The 14,894-nt window shown below is 46.8% G+C and overlaps 1 protein-coding gene across 4 annotated transcripts in view; it reads right to left on the bottom strand.

Annotated features, from left to right (window-relative positions):
• Nucleotides 1–7,143: 7,143 nt before the first annotated feature.
• The window catches only part of LOC132257863 (protein tiptop-like), a 101,692-nt gene continuing 93,941 nt past the window's right edge, over nucleotides 7,144–14,894 (bottom strand). For 3 of the 4 annotated variants that reach the window (XM_059754904.1, XM_059754905.1, XM_059754907.1), the window contains one exon: nucleotides 7,144–11,830. In XM_059754904.1, the coding sequence (XP_059610887.1) occupies nucleotides 8,635–11,830 (3,196 nt within the window). In that variant the 3' untranslated portion in view covers nucleotides 7,144–8,634. The remainder of the gene's footprint in view (nucleotides 11,831–14,894) is intronic. The other variant, XM_059754906.1, reaches the window with a different exon arrangement.

Raw genomic sequence — 14,894 nt, 5'->3', positions numbered from 1 at the left:
CTTTGGGAAATTCATCGAGCGTCGCGCTGAATAATGATTGAGAATTGAAACAATAAATAAAAACCAGAGGAGAAAAGTCGAGAAGAAACATCTTGGGGAAATTGATGAACTGTGAGAGTTGCTCTGGGTGAGAAATTTCTCCGTTGGATTTGGAGGCGGGGGAGAAGTGCAGCATTTATCACACCTTGTCCAAAATCCAGATGTTTCCAATTGATTCACACGTCATACATTATTTGGCGCCTATTTTTTCTTCATCATATCTTCGGGATGGAGATGTGGAGTCGCCACGTCTTTAGCACTCAATTCATGGAGTCTCGGTGCTCATCTCGCGATGCACTGGCGTTTCTGTTGGGAGGAAGTCGACTGATAATTGTAATCGTCTGCCTGGCGGGGGCTTCGCGAGGAGAGTCACTTGGCTCCACGTCTGGCAATTTATTGGGGCGATTGTTTACGCGCTGCCGAGGTGCCAAGAGATGCCACAACCCTTCGCAGCCACTCTCCCGTGTTTGTTCAGGCGAGGATCCGCGGCGGAGGACGTCGATTTCGCGGCAGGACACCTGCCGATGGACAATCGCGCGGGCGCCTCCATGAGCAGCGCACAGCCGCGTCCGCGGGGGGCGCGCTCGGGAGGCGGGGGCGCGGCCTAATGAGTTGGCAGCTGAGTGGATGGGTAAATAAACAAGTGCAGGAAGGAATCCCCGCACAAATAAGCAACAGCGTGACGGTGAGATGATGGAGGAAAGATGTGTCTACGTCTGTGAAAATCCAAATGCCATTTACAACAAATATTTATGAATATGGCCACAAGACGTGCCACTCATGAATCCCCTCGAAAATTGCCCAGGCAGGCCAGCACAGGGTGTTCGGACTGTTTGCTAATTCTGTGCGCAAAATGTGAGGCAGATTTATTGCCACAAGGAAGAGGAATTTGAGTGAAAATTCAATGAATGTGGCAAAGATTCGAGACCATTTATGCAGCTGCAATATTCAGGAATAAATATTACACTTAAAATATGTAGAATAATGAATATTTACCCTTGTTTTCTCTTGTCTCTCCTTTAATTGTGCCACCCACGGATCAATTGAGTTCGATTTGCCATATTTATTGAGGTCTGATTGACGCCGATCTTTAAAAAACGACAGATTATTGTTCAATTTAATTCAATAAATGCATTTTGTATGACTTTTTGTAACGCTCTGAAAAATTTTGATCCCTTTCTTCATTTTTTATTCATTTGTCACTTGATTGCAAGACCAAAAATCGCTTTTCACACAATTTGGCAATTACACTGCAGCTATGAAATGCAGATTTTCCAGCTGAAAGTTGTGGAAAAAAATTGTGAATTCGTTTGACCTAAAAACGCCAAGATGTGCTTCAATAATTACATTACATAGCGCTGAAAATGGGTCAAAGTTTACTTTTGTCCGCAAATATAGTTTATCTTTTTTCACCTCCCCGGAAAAGTCTGCAGTGAGTAGTAACGCGATTTACCCTGTGCTGTGCTCGGGGTTGTCCTGGAAGGTTTGAGCGAAAACAAGCAGTTTGGCGGGAAAACGAACCACCCCCTCGTCAGAAGGCATGTCTGAGAGGCGAGAGAGTGTGTGTTATAATAAAAAGGTGTAATTTCACAACAATAGCCACCCCGAGTATAATTAATCGGATGATTTACACCACTCTGAGCTATACATTATCCCTTAACTTGTATCTCATCCGAGACGAGGACTTCAGGAGGGCTTATGTGTAATATTCACAGACATTCAACCCCTTTTTTGCGCCCTGCGCAACCCCTGCCGTCAATGCGACCTCGTGTTGATTGCTCTATGATTTTCCCTTTGAATGCTGGCTCCGCGCTAATCCTCAGTGAATTGGAAGTCGTGGTGTTGCATAAATAAATCCGCCTTTTTCCACTGCATCTCACAACATCTCGACGGGCGATGAATTGGCGCTGGGAAGTCACATTGCCAGCCGCGAATGGGAAATTCTCTAATTAGAGAATTTCCTCTTGGCACAGTTTTGCGCGGATACTCGAGGGATGTATTGCCGAAAATTTTCACCCATCAAAATCTCCCACCCCGAAATACACAAGTTGAATGAGAGAGCAAATCTTCTGGACTCACGAAGTTGGCATTAAATAGTGTTCTGCGGACGGAGACACGGGCGGGTTGAGTGGAACAACAACAAATTCAGCATCTCAGGGAGCCATCCCTCATTATGATTTATAACGGGCGGGTTTTGCCCCCAACAAAATTTATACCGTGACGTTTTAAATTGCATATATTTATGCCATGGGTGTTTGCGAGAGTTCGCCGCTGAAAATCGTACTCACGAAAACTACCCAGTTTGAGACAATTCTATAGGCAATTTCGAGACGAAACCCTTTTCCGCCCCCAAATGAAGGCTTTTTTCCTCTCCACGAGTGGGTGGGAAAATTTCCAGGCGATAGCATTAATTTATGTTCAATTTAGCAAAGTTGGTTGTTCTTCATTTTCGCCCAGCGTCACGAGGGACAATCTCCAGAGGAATTCCCACCCACAGGAAACTGATAACAGCTTTAATTATCTCCTCCTGGGAGAGATTCTTCGCGACGGTTCGGGGTGTATTTTTGAAGAGAAGTGTGTGTTTATTTGAATTTATGCATCTTCAACTTTAAGCCACCGAAATGTGGCGAGATGACCGAGTGGCTGTGAAGACACACACACAGACGCCAATGAAGGGTGGGTGGAAAATCCGTGAGATGCATTGGAGGACCATAAATTTTCTCCCATCGAAAGGCAGACGATGAAGAACATCTCGTGGAAATTTCACACAACATTTCTTCATGTATGAATTTGATTCTGCTGCTCTCAAGTGATAACAAATAATCCGTCAATGCCCTTTTTTCTGGCCGCCACGCGATGATTGGCGATTTTTCTTCTCTCGGAAGAGCTGAAGGGGCCAATTTAACCCTTTCCGGATCATAGATGGTTACATTTCTGAGCACAATTCTAACTTATATTCCTCACAATTGTTCTAGATGTTGTTCTGTGTCTTGATTTTGATGGTTTTCAAGGAGATAAGATGCGAAATCTCATGATATTTGATAGATAGATTGTGTATAAATATTCAGAGCGTATGTTGAACGTGTAATTCGTTGATTTTGCTGAGTTTCCCGCGGGCCGCAAAGGGTTAAGAAGCTGTGAAATGTATGAAAAGTGGATTGTAGTCTTTTTTCCTCACTCACCACCCGAGTCCATTGGGCTGAGGCATCAAAGGCCAGGAAGAGCTGGAGTGTCTGAGCCGGCGTTTCAACTCCTTAGCCGCGCTCTCGTGAGGAGTCAATAAAAGTGTGGAAATATAAAACATGCGGATAACACATAAAATTCATGAATTTATCTCGGCACTTTTCACCAAACGGATCCGCCTTTGGTGTTTCATCTCTGCAAATCAGATCGCGGGAAAAGTGAGCGAAAAATCAACATGAATTTCGACCCCAATTAAAATATTATTTAATATCCTGCAATCTTCATACAATTGCGCGTGTGTCTTGTGTAATCCAACGAGGGAGAGAAGATTATTTATTGTGTATTTTGCGCAATGTTGGCTCTCGTGAGCACACATGTACGTTCTGGCGCGCGAGTTAATGTGCCCGTGATTTGTGATCAAATAGTAGCAAATTTCTTCGTAAAACATTCTTTGATGTTTTCTCAGCGAGCAAATTAACACACGATCATATTTTCTACGCCACCCCCCGCCGCCCCACCCACAATCCATCCCACACCGCGAGAGCACACAATTATTCCGCCAAAAAGATAACGCGAGCTCACCTTTGTTTATCGCTGATTAAGATGGAGCAGAATCGCCTCATTTGCTAATCTCCAAAGACGATGCGCGCTATCAGAATTTACCTTGCCATCAAGCACTTGTGGGCAGAAGAATTATCTCAGCGAAAGTGCACACAATTCGCTGGCATTTGGAGCTTCGCGCCGCGCGGAAGGGAAAAAAGCGCGTCACGGCGCAAATTCTAAAATTAATATTTGCTCACGGCGGGTGCTTTTCTCCATTCAGCAGCTATTTGTAATCATAAATTTATGGCTTTCACATACAGAGTGAGAGAATAAAGAAATATTTTATACACTTTACATTGGAATTTGCTACAGTAATTGATAGTTGAGTGTGAGGTGAGGATTCCAAGGCGGACGCAATGAGCAACAATCTCGCTACTCGTATTGCTTATGGCTCCTCTTCAGATGCCTTCGTGCCGAGTCACAAGAGTTTTTTGGCCTTTGATTTCCGCCTGATAAATTTGCCTCACAGCACAAGAAGTTAATCCTCCGGAATTGCGTGGATTTCTAGAATACTTTGATGGTTAATAGACTTGAATGCGGTCAGAATGTTGCAGAGAATCTCATGAAAACTCTGCGATTTTCCAAAAATTCTTCTGACAAAACACAGAAACAAAAGTGCGCTAATGTTATCAGAAAGGTTGATTCTAAAAGGCATTTATTGTTCTCTTTTGTAAATTCAATTCGCTCCTTAATGCGTTTCCAAAACTTTCTCGCGCATTTCAAGGGATTTTCCGTGACCGACAATTTGGTTACATTGATTAGAGAGAAACACCTTTTTCGACTCTCCTAATGGGTCACTTTCGCCATGGTGTTGCAATTGAGGCACTTCTGGATGTGTCACGGATCTATTTGAGGAAATAAGGCATCATTACCCGAAGGCATTTGTGAAGAGACATGCGGAATATGCTTCAGGAGCCGCCATGGACTCTTGAAATATTATTCATGACGTGCGTGATGATCTTGTTGCGTGAATTATGGGAATCATTTGCTGTGCATCGTTGGACTATTTCAAATCTCACTCTCATCATCCGTTTGTCGTGTCATAAATATCGTCCCTGGCTCTCTTTCCCTCCGGAATCCCATCAACTGACACAATTTACTGCATCCAGAATCGAGAGCGGGGAAACACTTAAGATTCCACAGAGTCTCACACCATCTTTTTGAATTATGAACTTTCACACCGAAGACTGGCGCTGGAGAAAGGGCCAAAATCCGAGTCTCTGGCGTGGAAAGCATCGATTTGTCTGTCAATCGCAAGACTCCGACTTTCGGAGTGACCATAAAATCCCGGGCAGAAATATTATGACTGCTGCAACGTGCAATGTAATCTTCCACCTCCTTGGCGAGGGGCAGGAATGCTCCGGAGCCCGAAAATCATAGTCGTAAATTCGTTATCTCCATCTTAATGGCAATGAATTCAAATAGAGAAATAACGCAGAATTACTCTTACCTCATGCCAAGAGCCTGAGTCGCAAACCCCTCGGGTTTGCACGCTCACAGAGTCCAGGAAGAGGGTGACCAAAAGTGAGGCGGAGAGGGCGATCGGGTGATTTATAAGAGTGGCGCGGCGACTGAAAAGTGTAACGGCTGCTTGCCATCGACGTCCATCAAGGATTCAAAGGAAAACTGCAGAGCCTCGAGATGTGAGAAGTATCGAGAAACAGCTAAATTTTTCAACTTTTCTTTTATTTTCACTTAATTTTTCTTGACAGCTTGGCGTATACATAGTGTTCGTATGTGTTTTTTCCTTCCTTCTTTAAGACTTGATTAGCTTTTCACGTTTTTCAATCAACTTAATGCCACCGCGCGCTCTCAATCTGCTCTTCTTCTCCTCCTTTAATGTTACAGCGTTAATTTTATGTCCATTTGAATTATAATTACTTCTTTTTTTAGACTTTTTATGTAATATTTTTTTTCCTTTAATTGTTTCTCCATGATAAATACAAGTAATTTATTACAAGGTATCATCTTTCGTATTATTCTGCCTTTTTTTTACTACAGAATTTTCTCTTGGTTTCTTTTGTATTGTGAAAAACATCGAAAAAATGGAATTTTGCATTTTCAGCTATATAAATAAGAAATAAAAGAAAACAATAAAGAGACCAAACAATGAAGATGGGTTTCTTTTATCTCTGCTCACTAAATATATATTTTCAAAGTTTTTTTTTTACTCGTACTATCTCTGCTTTATCCTTCATCTCTTTTTCTTCTTTAATTTAATAATTGGATTACAAGAAATTAGGGGTAAATGGGGCAGCTTCAGATTGGGGCAGTTTCAGATTTCTTAATTTTCTCAGAGATTTTTACATGAATCAATTCCTGGTCTTCACACAATGTTTGTAGTCCTTAAGGACTACAATTGACGAACATTTGCACAGGATTGCCTTGACTGTTTAGATAAAATAAGTGAAAATTGAAAATCACTCACAAACTAGAATTTTGCTGCCGAATTGATTGCGTGTTTTCTCCATTAAAAAAGCCACAATTCGCGTGAAACACAATCAAAGGTTATTGAGAATTAAGTAGAGATTCTAAATGTGCCCGAACTTTTCCTCCTGATCACGGCCTTTTCAGTGGGTGGTGGAAAATGCACAAACACTGCACACGGGGCAGTTTCGGATCGCCACGGACTGACAACAGCGCGCTCTGACAGTCTGACGCAACATCACGGTCGAAATTTTCTTGTGGCAAATATTGAAGATTTTTCACAAAGTGCCGTTCTGTGCTGCATTGCTTCATCACGTTAAACGACTTCTTAGTGGAAAAGTGAGAAAATACACGCGAAAATCACTGATTTGCACTGATTTGATTTGTGGTGGCACTGAAGTTGCCACCACTCACGCATGGTGGCGTTGCGATGCAGGAAAAATGACGGGCAACTTGCTTTTCGCTCAGAAATTTTGACAGTGCGTGCAAGGGTCCAGAAAAGTCGCGAAAATATTACTTTAAAGGCGATTTTTAGGGAATCAAACAGTGTCAGTGTGTAGAAGAGATTTCAAAGTGATCATTTGTCCGCGATTTTACAATTCCACAATGGAATTTATGGTAAATATCAGTGAAAATCTGAAGCTGCCCCAGAGCAATCCGAAACATCCCCGTGCGGGGCAGTTTCAGATAAATTACAATATTATTTTCATTCTCCTTTAGAGGAAAAACGATCAGTTTTAATGCCCAATGAAAGGCATTTTCTGAAGCTCAATAGACGAGAGTTTATTTGAGCGTTGTGATATTTCAATATATTCAGCCGATTTTTCAAGAAAAAATCCTAAAGTTGGAACAGCATTTTGAATCTGAAGCTGCCCCACTTACCCCTATACGAATTTTTTTTTGTCAATATTACTTAATATTATTAAGTCTCAATATAATAATATATAATTTTATGTAATAAATATTATTGATTTACTCTCTATATTTACTTTTCTCTATTACTATTAATACACTTGCAGTTTTCTTGCTCTCCAGAGACAAGAATATTAATAGCAATTTATGTTTTTTCTGGATTTTCTCACACCGTTTTCTATCTCTTTCCAATTTTTTTTTTATCAATGCTGCATCAGTTAATTGTATTTATATTCAAAAAGACTTCTATTTACACAGTAATTTTATTAAAATGCACGGCCCTTTTTATTTAATATAGAATAATTAAGATTTTCCATGTTCTCTTCACTAAACTTCTTTTCTCGCTTTTTTTCCTTCAACACTATTGCAACTCTTTTTTTTTACTATTTCTTTTGAAAGTTGTTCCGTGATGATTTATCTATATAATTACTAAAAGACTTTTTTTTAAATGCTGTGGGTTTTATCTTGCCTTTAAAGTTGTTTTTTTTTCATTTCATTAAAATTTCTACTCTAGTCAAAAAATTTATATTTAGTACAATCCTTTTTTTCTTAATACCTTTTGGGAAGGTGCGTTTTTTCTCCACACTTCAAGATTCTCGCAAATATATAGACTCTTCTTCTTTAAGTATTACAGATCGTATATCTTACAGAAACGTGTCTGCTTTGTTTTCAACTATTTTATCTTTCTCTCTTTTTTTTTTAGTAATGCTACTATTTCTTAATTGATTGAAACTTTCGGTATACAAATTGCGTAGTATTTCTCCTTCGCCACTATACAATAAAATCACAAAAAATAGTCGGCATGAAAGAAATTTTGAAGAAGTTTTCGGCTTTCTTTCCATTCTAGAAAAGGGCTTTGTTCTCAAATAGGGAGGATTTTCCTGTCAACTTCTCTCTCAGATCCTTTTTTTCTTTTTCATCTCAAAAATTACGTATACAGTGTTACAATTTATCCATAAAATTTCTCTTCTATGTTTCATCATCGTAAATTTTGGCAAATGGTTAAATGTTCGTCAAGGGGAAATTTTGGGGCTGAACTTTCTCCATTTCCTTCCAAAAGGTTATATTCGTATAGCGTCAGTTTGTATGAAGATTCCTCTCTATAGTGACTTGCTTTTCATCGAAAGTGAGTGCCTAATCTCTATATGCAGATTTCTCGACCTACGCGGCTTCTCTTAGTGGTTTAGCCTACATTTAATAGAAAAAGTATGAGGTTTCATCTCTCTAGATGCTACAATTTACACCAGAAGGGCTCATCTTTCGCCTTTTCACTCTCTCACTTTCTTAAACCTGGTGCGATGTGACATCAACACCCACGATCTTGGCTTCCTAACGACAGTTTCGCAAGAGATATGTTGCATCACATGATATTTCTGAGAATATCAGAGGGCTTTTTACACAGGAGGCTTTTTACAACGAGATTCAGATGCTGGGCTTACCTTTCCGGACTCCGGCTGCTCCTTAGGAATGTCATACGTACTTGGACGACAGCTGCTTGGCGAGTTCGGTGTACTTGAGGAATTTGGAATGTGGGCTCTCCTCGAACGCCACGCCGCTCGGCGGCGGGCTCTTCGCCGGCGCCGCGGCGTTGGCGGCCGCCGGGGCGCTTGAGGTGCCCTCGCGCGAGCTGCTCGGCGTCACACCGTTGCCACTGTTGACGGGCGAGCCCTTGGGCGACTGCGACGCCGGCGGAATCTGCTTCTGACTCTTCACGGCGATCGGATCGGGGATGACGTCGTCCTTGACGAAGTGCATCTTGGACAGGTGGTGGCGATAGGCGCCCTTGGAGATGAAGGGTGTATCACAAAAGGCGCACTTCATGATCGAGTCCGATGTCATCACGGCGTCGTTGCAGGCCCAGCTGAAGGCCAAGATGGCGCCCGGAGCTGTGGAACTTGTTGACACGCCAGGATTGTTGGAGGCCAGCGAGGAGTTGCTGGAGGCGGAATTCGTGCGGGAATTTTGATTCGTCTCGGTTTTATCACAAAGCTTCTGCAGTGCTGCCAACGGGTGAGAGCTACCCTTCTTCCCAGACCCCGAACCCTCGCTGGCGGCGGCATTTGACGCGCCGCCGCCGGTCAGGTTGTCGAACATCGAGGACAGAGCACCCAAACTGCCGCCAGTTGTTGCCTTCTTCGACTCACTGGCATTCACTTGCGATCTTGGCGTGGATCTATCACTTCCGGGACTCGCGGCCGGAGTCACCGGCGTGTGCCTGGGACTCGGCATTGGACTAGACAGGGAGCTGGAGCGTAACTTTCCACCCTCGGCATCTTCCGGACTCTTCGCACGAGCGTCCTCGACTTCCTCAGTTTCCTTCTTGATCGCCAATGCTGCGCTAGGCGTGTCTTCTCGCTTCTCCTCATCCTCGGGCTCCCTCTTGATCTTCACTGCGCTCTCGCTGAGATCTTCGGCCTCCTGCTTCTCAGGAGTGTGCCTTGGCGTTGACGACTGCAGTGGCTGATCCACCTTTCTCTCCGGCGTCAGCGAATCCACTCGACTGCTTCCGCGGTCTGAGAACGAGCTTGACTCGCTGCCACTCCTCTCTCTGCGTCCATACACTTGCTGCTGCTGGTAACTCCTGAGCAAGTTCATTGTCTGATGATCTATCAGGGGCTTCGTGTAGTCCACACTCTCGTCGATCCCCAGACGCTTCAGAATGCTAGATCCCAGAGGAGCCGCATTCTGATTAGGGCCTTGGATTCCGCCGCTGTGTCTTGATCGCGTGTCGAAGCTCTTCTCGATCAGCTGCTCAATAGCATTGAGAACGGATGGGGAAGAGGAGGTCTTGTCCTGCGAGCCCTCCTTGGGCGAGGAGAGATCCGCAGCATTGGGAGAGATATGCCTGGAAGCCGGGGACGGGATCTCGTCCCCTATGCTCTTCCTCCCGTCACGACTGCCGGGCGTCAGAGGACTCACGCTCTCTGACGGCGGGAGAATACTGTTGGCACCCGAGAGAGACGGCGGCTTGACCCTGTGAGAGTTCAAAGTCACCCCGCCGACACACTGTCTGATGTGCTCCACAAACAACACCGTGTCGATCTTGTCGCCGCACTTCTCGCACGTTATCCGCCCCGAAGCAGCCTCGCGCATTGTCTTGGACATAATGTTGGTCTCGCCGTTCTTGAAATCGTGCTGTGCCCGCTCCAGCTCTAGCAACTTCCGCACGGGCAGCGACTTTTTCCTCTTCTCGCGCGTCTGTCGTCGCCTGCCGCCGCTCTCCGTGATGGATCGCATGATGTGCTCCTTGTAGTGCGCATTCTTCACCATGTGATTGCTGAGATCCTTGAGCGAGGAGAAGGCCTGATCGCACACCTTGCACGTGAGCACGGCGCTCACGGTGCTGTTGGGTCCGGCGTTCTGATTGGCACTTGAGCTGTTGGCATTCCCTGGTCCCGTCGGCCCCTTGCCGTCCTCGGCGGACTTCCAGGAGATGATCTGCTCCTGCGAGATTATGTTGGTGTAGTGCTGCGTCTGCTGCATGTGACTAGTCATCTCGGCGAGCGAGCGGAAGCTCTGGCCGCACCACATACACTTCAGTATCTGGCGCGTCTGCTCGGCGCCCTTGCCCAGCCACACGTCCTGGCCGCGCACGAGCTTGCGCGGCAGCGGCATTGTCTCCTTGATCAGGAGATTGAGATCCGACGAGGAGGGCTTGCTGGACGAGCTGGAGCCCGACGAGGAGGACGACGTGGGAATCGGAGGATGCGGCTGCGGCTGGGACATGCCACCGGACGGCGGCACATTCACGCCGCAGTGCTTCGTCTCCTTCATGTGAGTGGTCATTGCGGCCAAGGAGGGGAAACTCTGCTTGCACCACACGCACTTCAGCACATCCTTGGCCGAGTCGGCACCCTTGTTGAGCCAGTGCGACTGCCAGGCACTGTGCCTGCCCCCACCCGAACTCCCACCGCTACTCACCGTATTCTCGCGGCTGAGCGCCCCGCCGTGCTGCTTGTAGATGTCCTCACCGCCCAGCCGGCTCAGCTCCGACATCTTCTCCAGCGCCTTCGTGGCGTCTGTCGGCCCGGAGCCCAGCTTTCCCTTCGCGTTGGCCCACTCGGCCGCGGCGGTGTGATTCTTCGGCGAGATGCTGGCGGCCGCCACGGCGGCGGCGAAGTATGGCGTCACGGGCGATGTCCAGGGCGACACCGCGGTCTTGTAGTCAATCGGCCGGGCTTGCTTCCTGCTCGGCATCTGCGGCGAGTGGCTCTCCGCATTCCGCTTCCGGTTGACCGACAAATCCAGCGGCCCGTTGTCAGACTTGTTGCTCAGATTCACAGCATCGCTATCACCGTCGCGCGAGTCGCTCTTCGTGGGGCGCTTCGTGCTGAAGTCCAGCACTGGCGAGTCGCTGTCCAGAGGCAGCGACAGCAGTGGCGGCGAGCCCGCTCTGCCCAGCCCCGCCGTCAGGGAGGAATTGAACAGCAGGCGGTTCTGCTGGGCCGCCGCGGCCGCCACGCCCAGGTAGGCCGCCATGGCGGCGGACTGCGGCGGGAGCAGCGCGGCCGCGGCCGCTGGCGGAAGAGTGGCGGGAAGAGTGATAGCAACGGGACTCGTGGCGTTACTGCCTGCCAAGCCGCGGCCCGAGTAGATGGACTCATCCGAGGGACAGCGACCGCCCACCGAGGAATCCCTGGACAGGCATCGCGGACTGGACAATTCACTGCAAGAGAAGAGCGCAATTAGGACAAAGAGAATCAGCAAAGTTTCCCAAGAAATCCCAACTATAGTGGCGCATTAGAGCGCGGAAATATAGATGGAAATATCTGGTAAGAGTGATGCAATTGCCATTATTAAATCAGCATATTTGGAACTCTCCACAAAGCCACCCCTCTGCAGCCCCGCGAAACTCCCGAAAGCGCTGTTTGTGTGATAATTATTTTAAGTACTGTACCAGATAATTTTAATATGATTTATTTGTCATAATTTGCAGCAATGACTATTTTACGGGTAAAGTCCGAGCCACTGTGCAGAATATAATTTCGCCACTGTGACCCCTCGCTTTTTCCCAGCTGCAGCTGTGTGTGTGTGTGTAATGTAATATAATAAACGCGAGCGAGTAATAAAACAATAACACTAAATCAAGTTGAATTGACAATGACAGAATTATCCAATAACATCTAACTGTGAGCATCGTAAATCAATTCCCATTCAAATATGACTCTGTTATAAAATATTATAAATTTTAATCATAAATTGCACAACACTGAGGACATCATTTCGTGGATTAAACGCCACCCACTGGAGGGGGGTTGGATGGGGGAAGCTGGCGCTTTACCTTGCCGTGAGCGCCTGTCGATAGATTTCCAACATAACAGCCTCGTGAAGCATCATCAGGGGTGAGTTTTCTGCATTTTCTTCCAGATACAGTGATAAATGACTCTTTGCGCCAATTTGGCTCTCACTCACGACACCCCAACAGAGATGGCGCCAAGAGTATCACACACTTCTTGGCGGGCTGATTTTCCGCACCACACTTTCGGATATATCCTTCCTATTTTTCCGCCCAAAGAGCGCACACTAACCCTTCCCAACACGGAAGTCACTCGGAATTCCAATGAGGTCCCTTCGCGAAATCCCCTAATCTGTGCGGGAGAATGTCACTTTTTCGCGCTGCCAGAATCCCGACGGCACTTTTAACCCACGAGCACTGCGGCACAGTCTCAAACACATCCGCGAAAAATTGTGTGAGAGTGGGTGGGAGAAGAAGGTGTCCAACACGAAGACGTTCGCCGTCTGGCTGGTGCTCTCTCTCCGCTCTTTCCCAAACGCCTGTCCACAGATGACTGACTGATGCCGCTGATGCTTCACATTTTCCACAAGACTTGATCGTCAACAGTCTCTCTCTCGTGTGCATCTGTCAGCGGATTGGTCCTGTTGTGCGTGCGCCGAAAAGAGATGCCATCGACAACTACACACATGCAGTCCCTCCGTCTCTCTCGGCCGCCTCGGCAGCGCCTCTCCTCACCTCGTTCGCACACACCAGCGCGCCTCTCGCGAGAGCGCGCCCGAGAGAGCGCGAGAGCCCGAGAGAGGGGATAACGAGAGTTTAACAGTCACCGGAACACGACAGTCAAGTGTATTAACGGGGCTGCGAGAGCCGCTCACCCCTGTGCAACCCTCGGAGGTGATAAAATAAATAACACAGCGAATGATGCGTAAGTACTGTTGCGTACAAGATAACGACACTCGCTGTCAATTTCCACCCTCACGGCGGGAGCTTAAAGCTCGCGAGGGTCGCTCATTTTCCACCGAATTTCATCCCGAGACAATTAAGCCTGACACCGCTTGGCCTCATTCCGTGCCGCTGCCTTTCTGGGCCTTCCGAATAGTGGCAACATCTGGATTTTGCAAAGCTATAGTTTCGGATTTGGGTCCGTGTCTGAAGATTTTCTAACGATGCTCTTCTATGAATATTGTTATAATCGTTATTATAGGGTTTCTAATGCTGAGCTTCCAGTGAGCTTAGCTTAGAATATGATATTGTGTAGATCATAAGTTTAGACGTTTTGAAAGAATAAATAATATGAAACATTTTGGCGGGTTTAATTCACATTTCAGAAGTGCTTTCTATACATATGTTATTCTGAGTTAACCCTCAGAGCTCATGTCAGTTAAACCACCGCAAATTCCTTCGCCGGAAAATCCCTTTCTATCGCCTAACAAATCAGAGCGCGGGGAAAAGTTTTCGATTGCGAGCAGCGCGCGTGATTATCGACAGCAACTGGCGATAGAATTCACGGGAGAAGCGCGAAAGCGCCGTTCTGGAGGAATGCTCTGGGGGCCACTGGTGCCGAGGGGGCGCGCGGGAGGGCGGCTGGGGAGCGGAGTGCTTTTGAAAATGGGCCTTGTCACCATAAATCCACCCGACAATACAATATTCTAATGAGTTATGCCGTCCAAATGGATGATTAACAGATGTGAGATCCGTGCGCAATTTGTAATCCATCCCAGCCATTGAAGAGCACCCCCTCACAGCGCCCACCAAGTGCACAATCGCACAAGGGCGCTTCCCCGCCCCCGGAAGCGCCCGGCGACGAAACACGGTCGGGCGTTTGAGGGACGAGTGACACGAGACGCCTCGGCGGAGATCCTTGGACCACACGTGAATCCGGGGATGAAATGCGAGCGCTGGGTTTGCCGGGGGGTGGCGAGGGTGAGGGGGCGAAGGAGTCGTGTTGCGTGTATTCTGTGGAGCAACTCTCACAAAAGTCTTGTGGATGCCATCAAATTGGGACGTGGCTTCCGAGATACGGCCAAGTGAATATTGCACAGGGGGTCGTTATTTACGTGACATATTTATAAATTACTCGTTATGCAGTTTCCACCCCTGGAAATGGGGCAACATTTTGTGCCCGGGAATGGGTTCAAAGGCGGGCATGTTTGGAAAATTTGGCACATGCGAGCGAGAGAATATGATGAGAAATATCGGATGGAGAATGGTTGCCCATCAAAAATTATGTGAGGGTGATATTTTGAGTGAGAGAGGGAGAGCCTGAGAAGAAGTAAGGGCGGATTCCATGGGAATGGGTTGTGTAAATATAGCACGAGAAAGAGATTTAAGAATCAAATTTGCTTCTTATATTCACCAACTCACCTCGCACTCATACATTTCTCCACTCTTTTCTCTTGTCTCGCCCCTTCCGAGGGCTGCGGCGCCGGGGGTTGTCGAGGGTTGGGCGCTGCCAGAAGGACATTAGGTGGATCATTTACACGTAGCACAGTGT

This window comes from Phlebotomus argentipes, unplaced genomic scaffold (assembly GCF_947086385.1).
Source record: "Phlebotomus argentipes unplaced genomic scaffold, Phlebotomus argentipes genome assembly scaffold_4, whole genome shotgun sequence".
NCBI lineage: Eukaryota > Metazoa > Arthropoda > Insecta > Diptera > Psychodidae > Phlebotomus > Phlebotomus argentipes.
The sequence above is the reverse complement of the archived record's forward strand: the minus strand, read 5'-3'. Positions and strand labels throughout refer to the sequence as shown.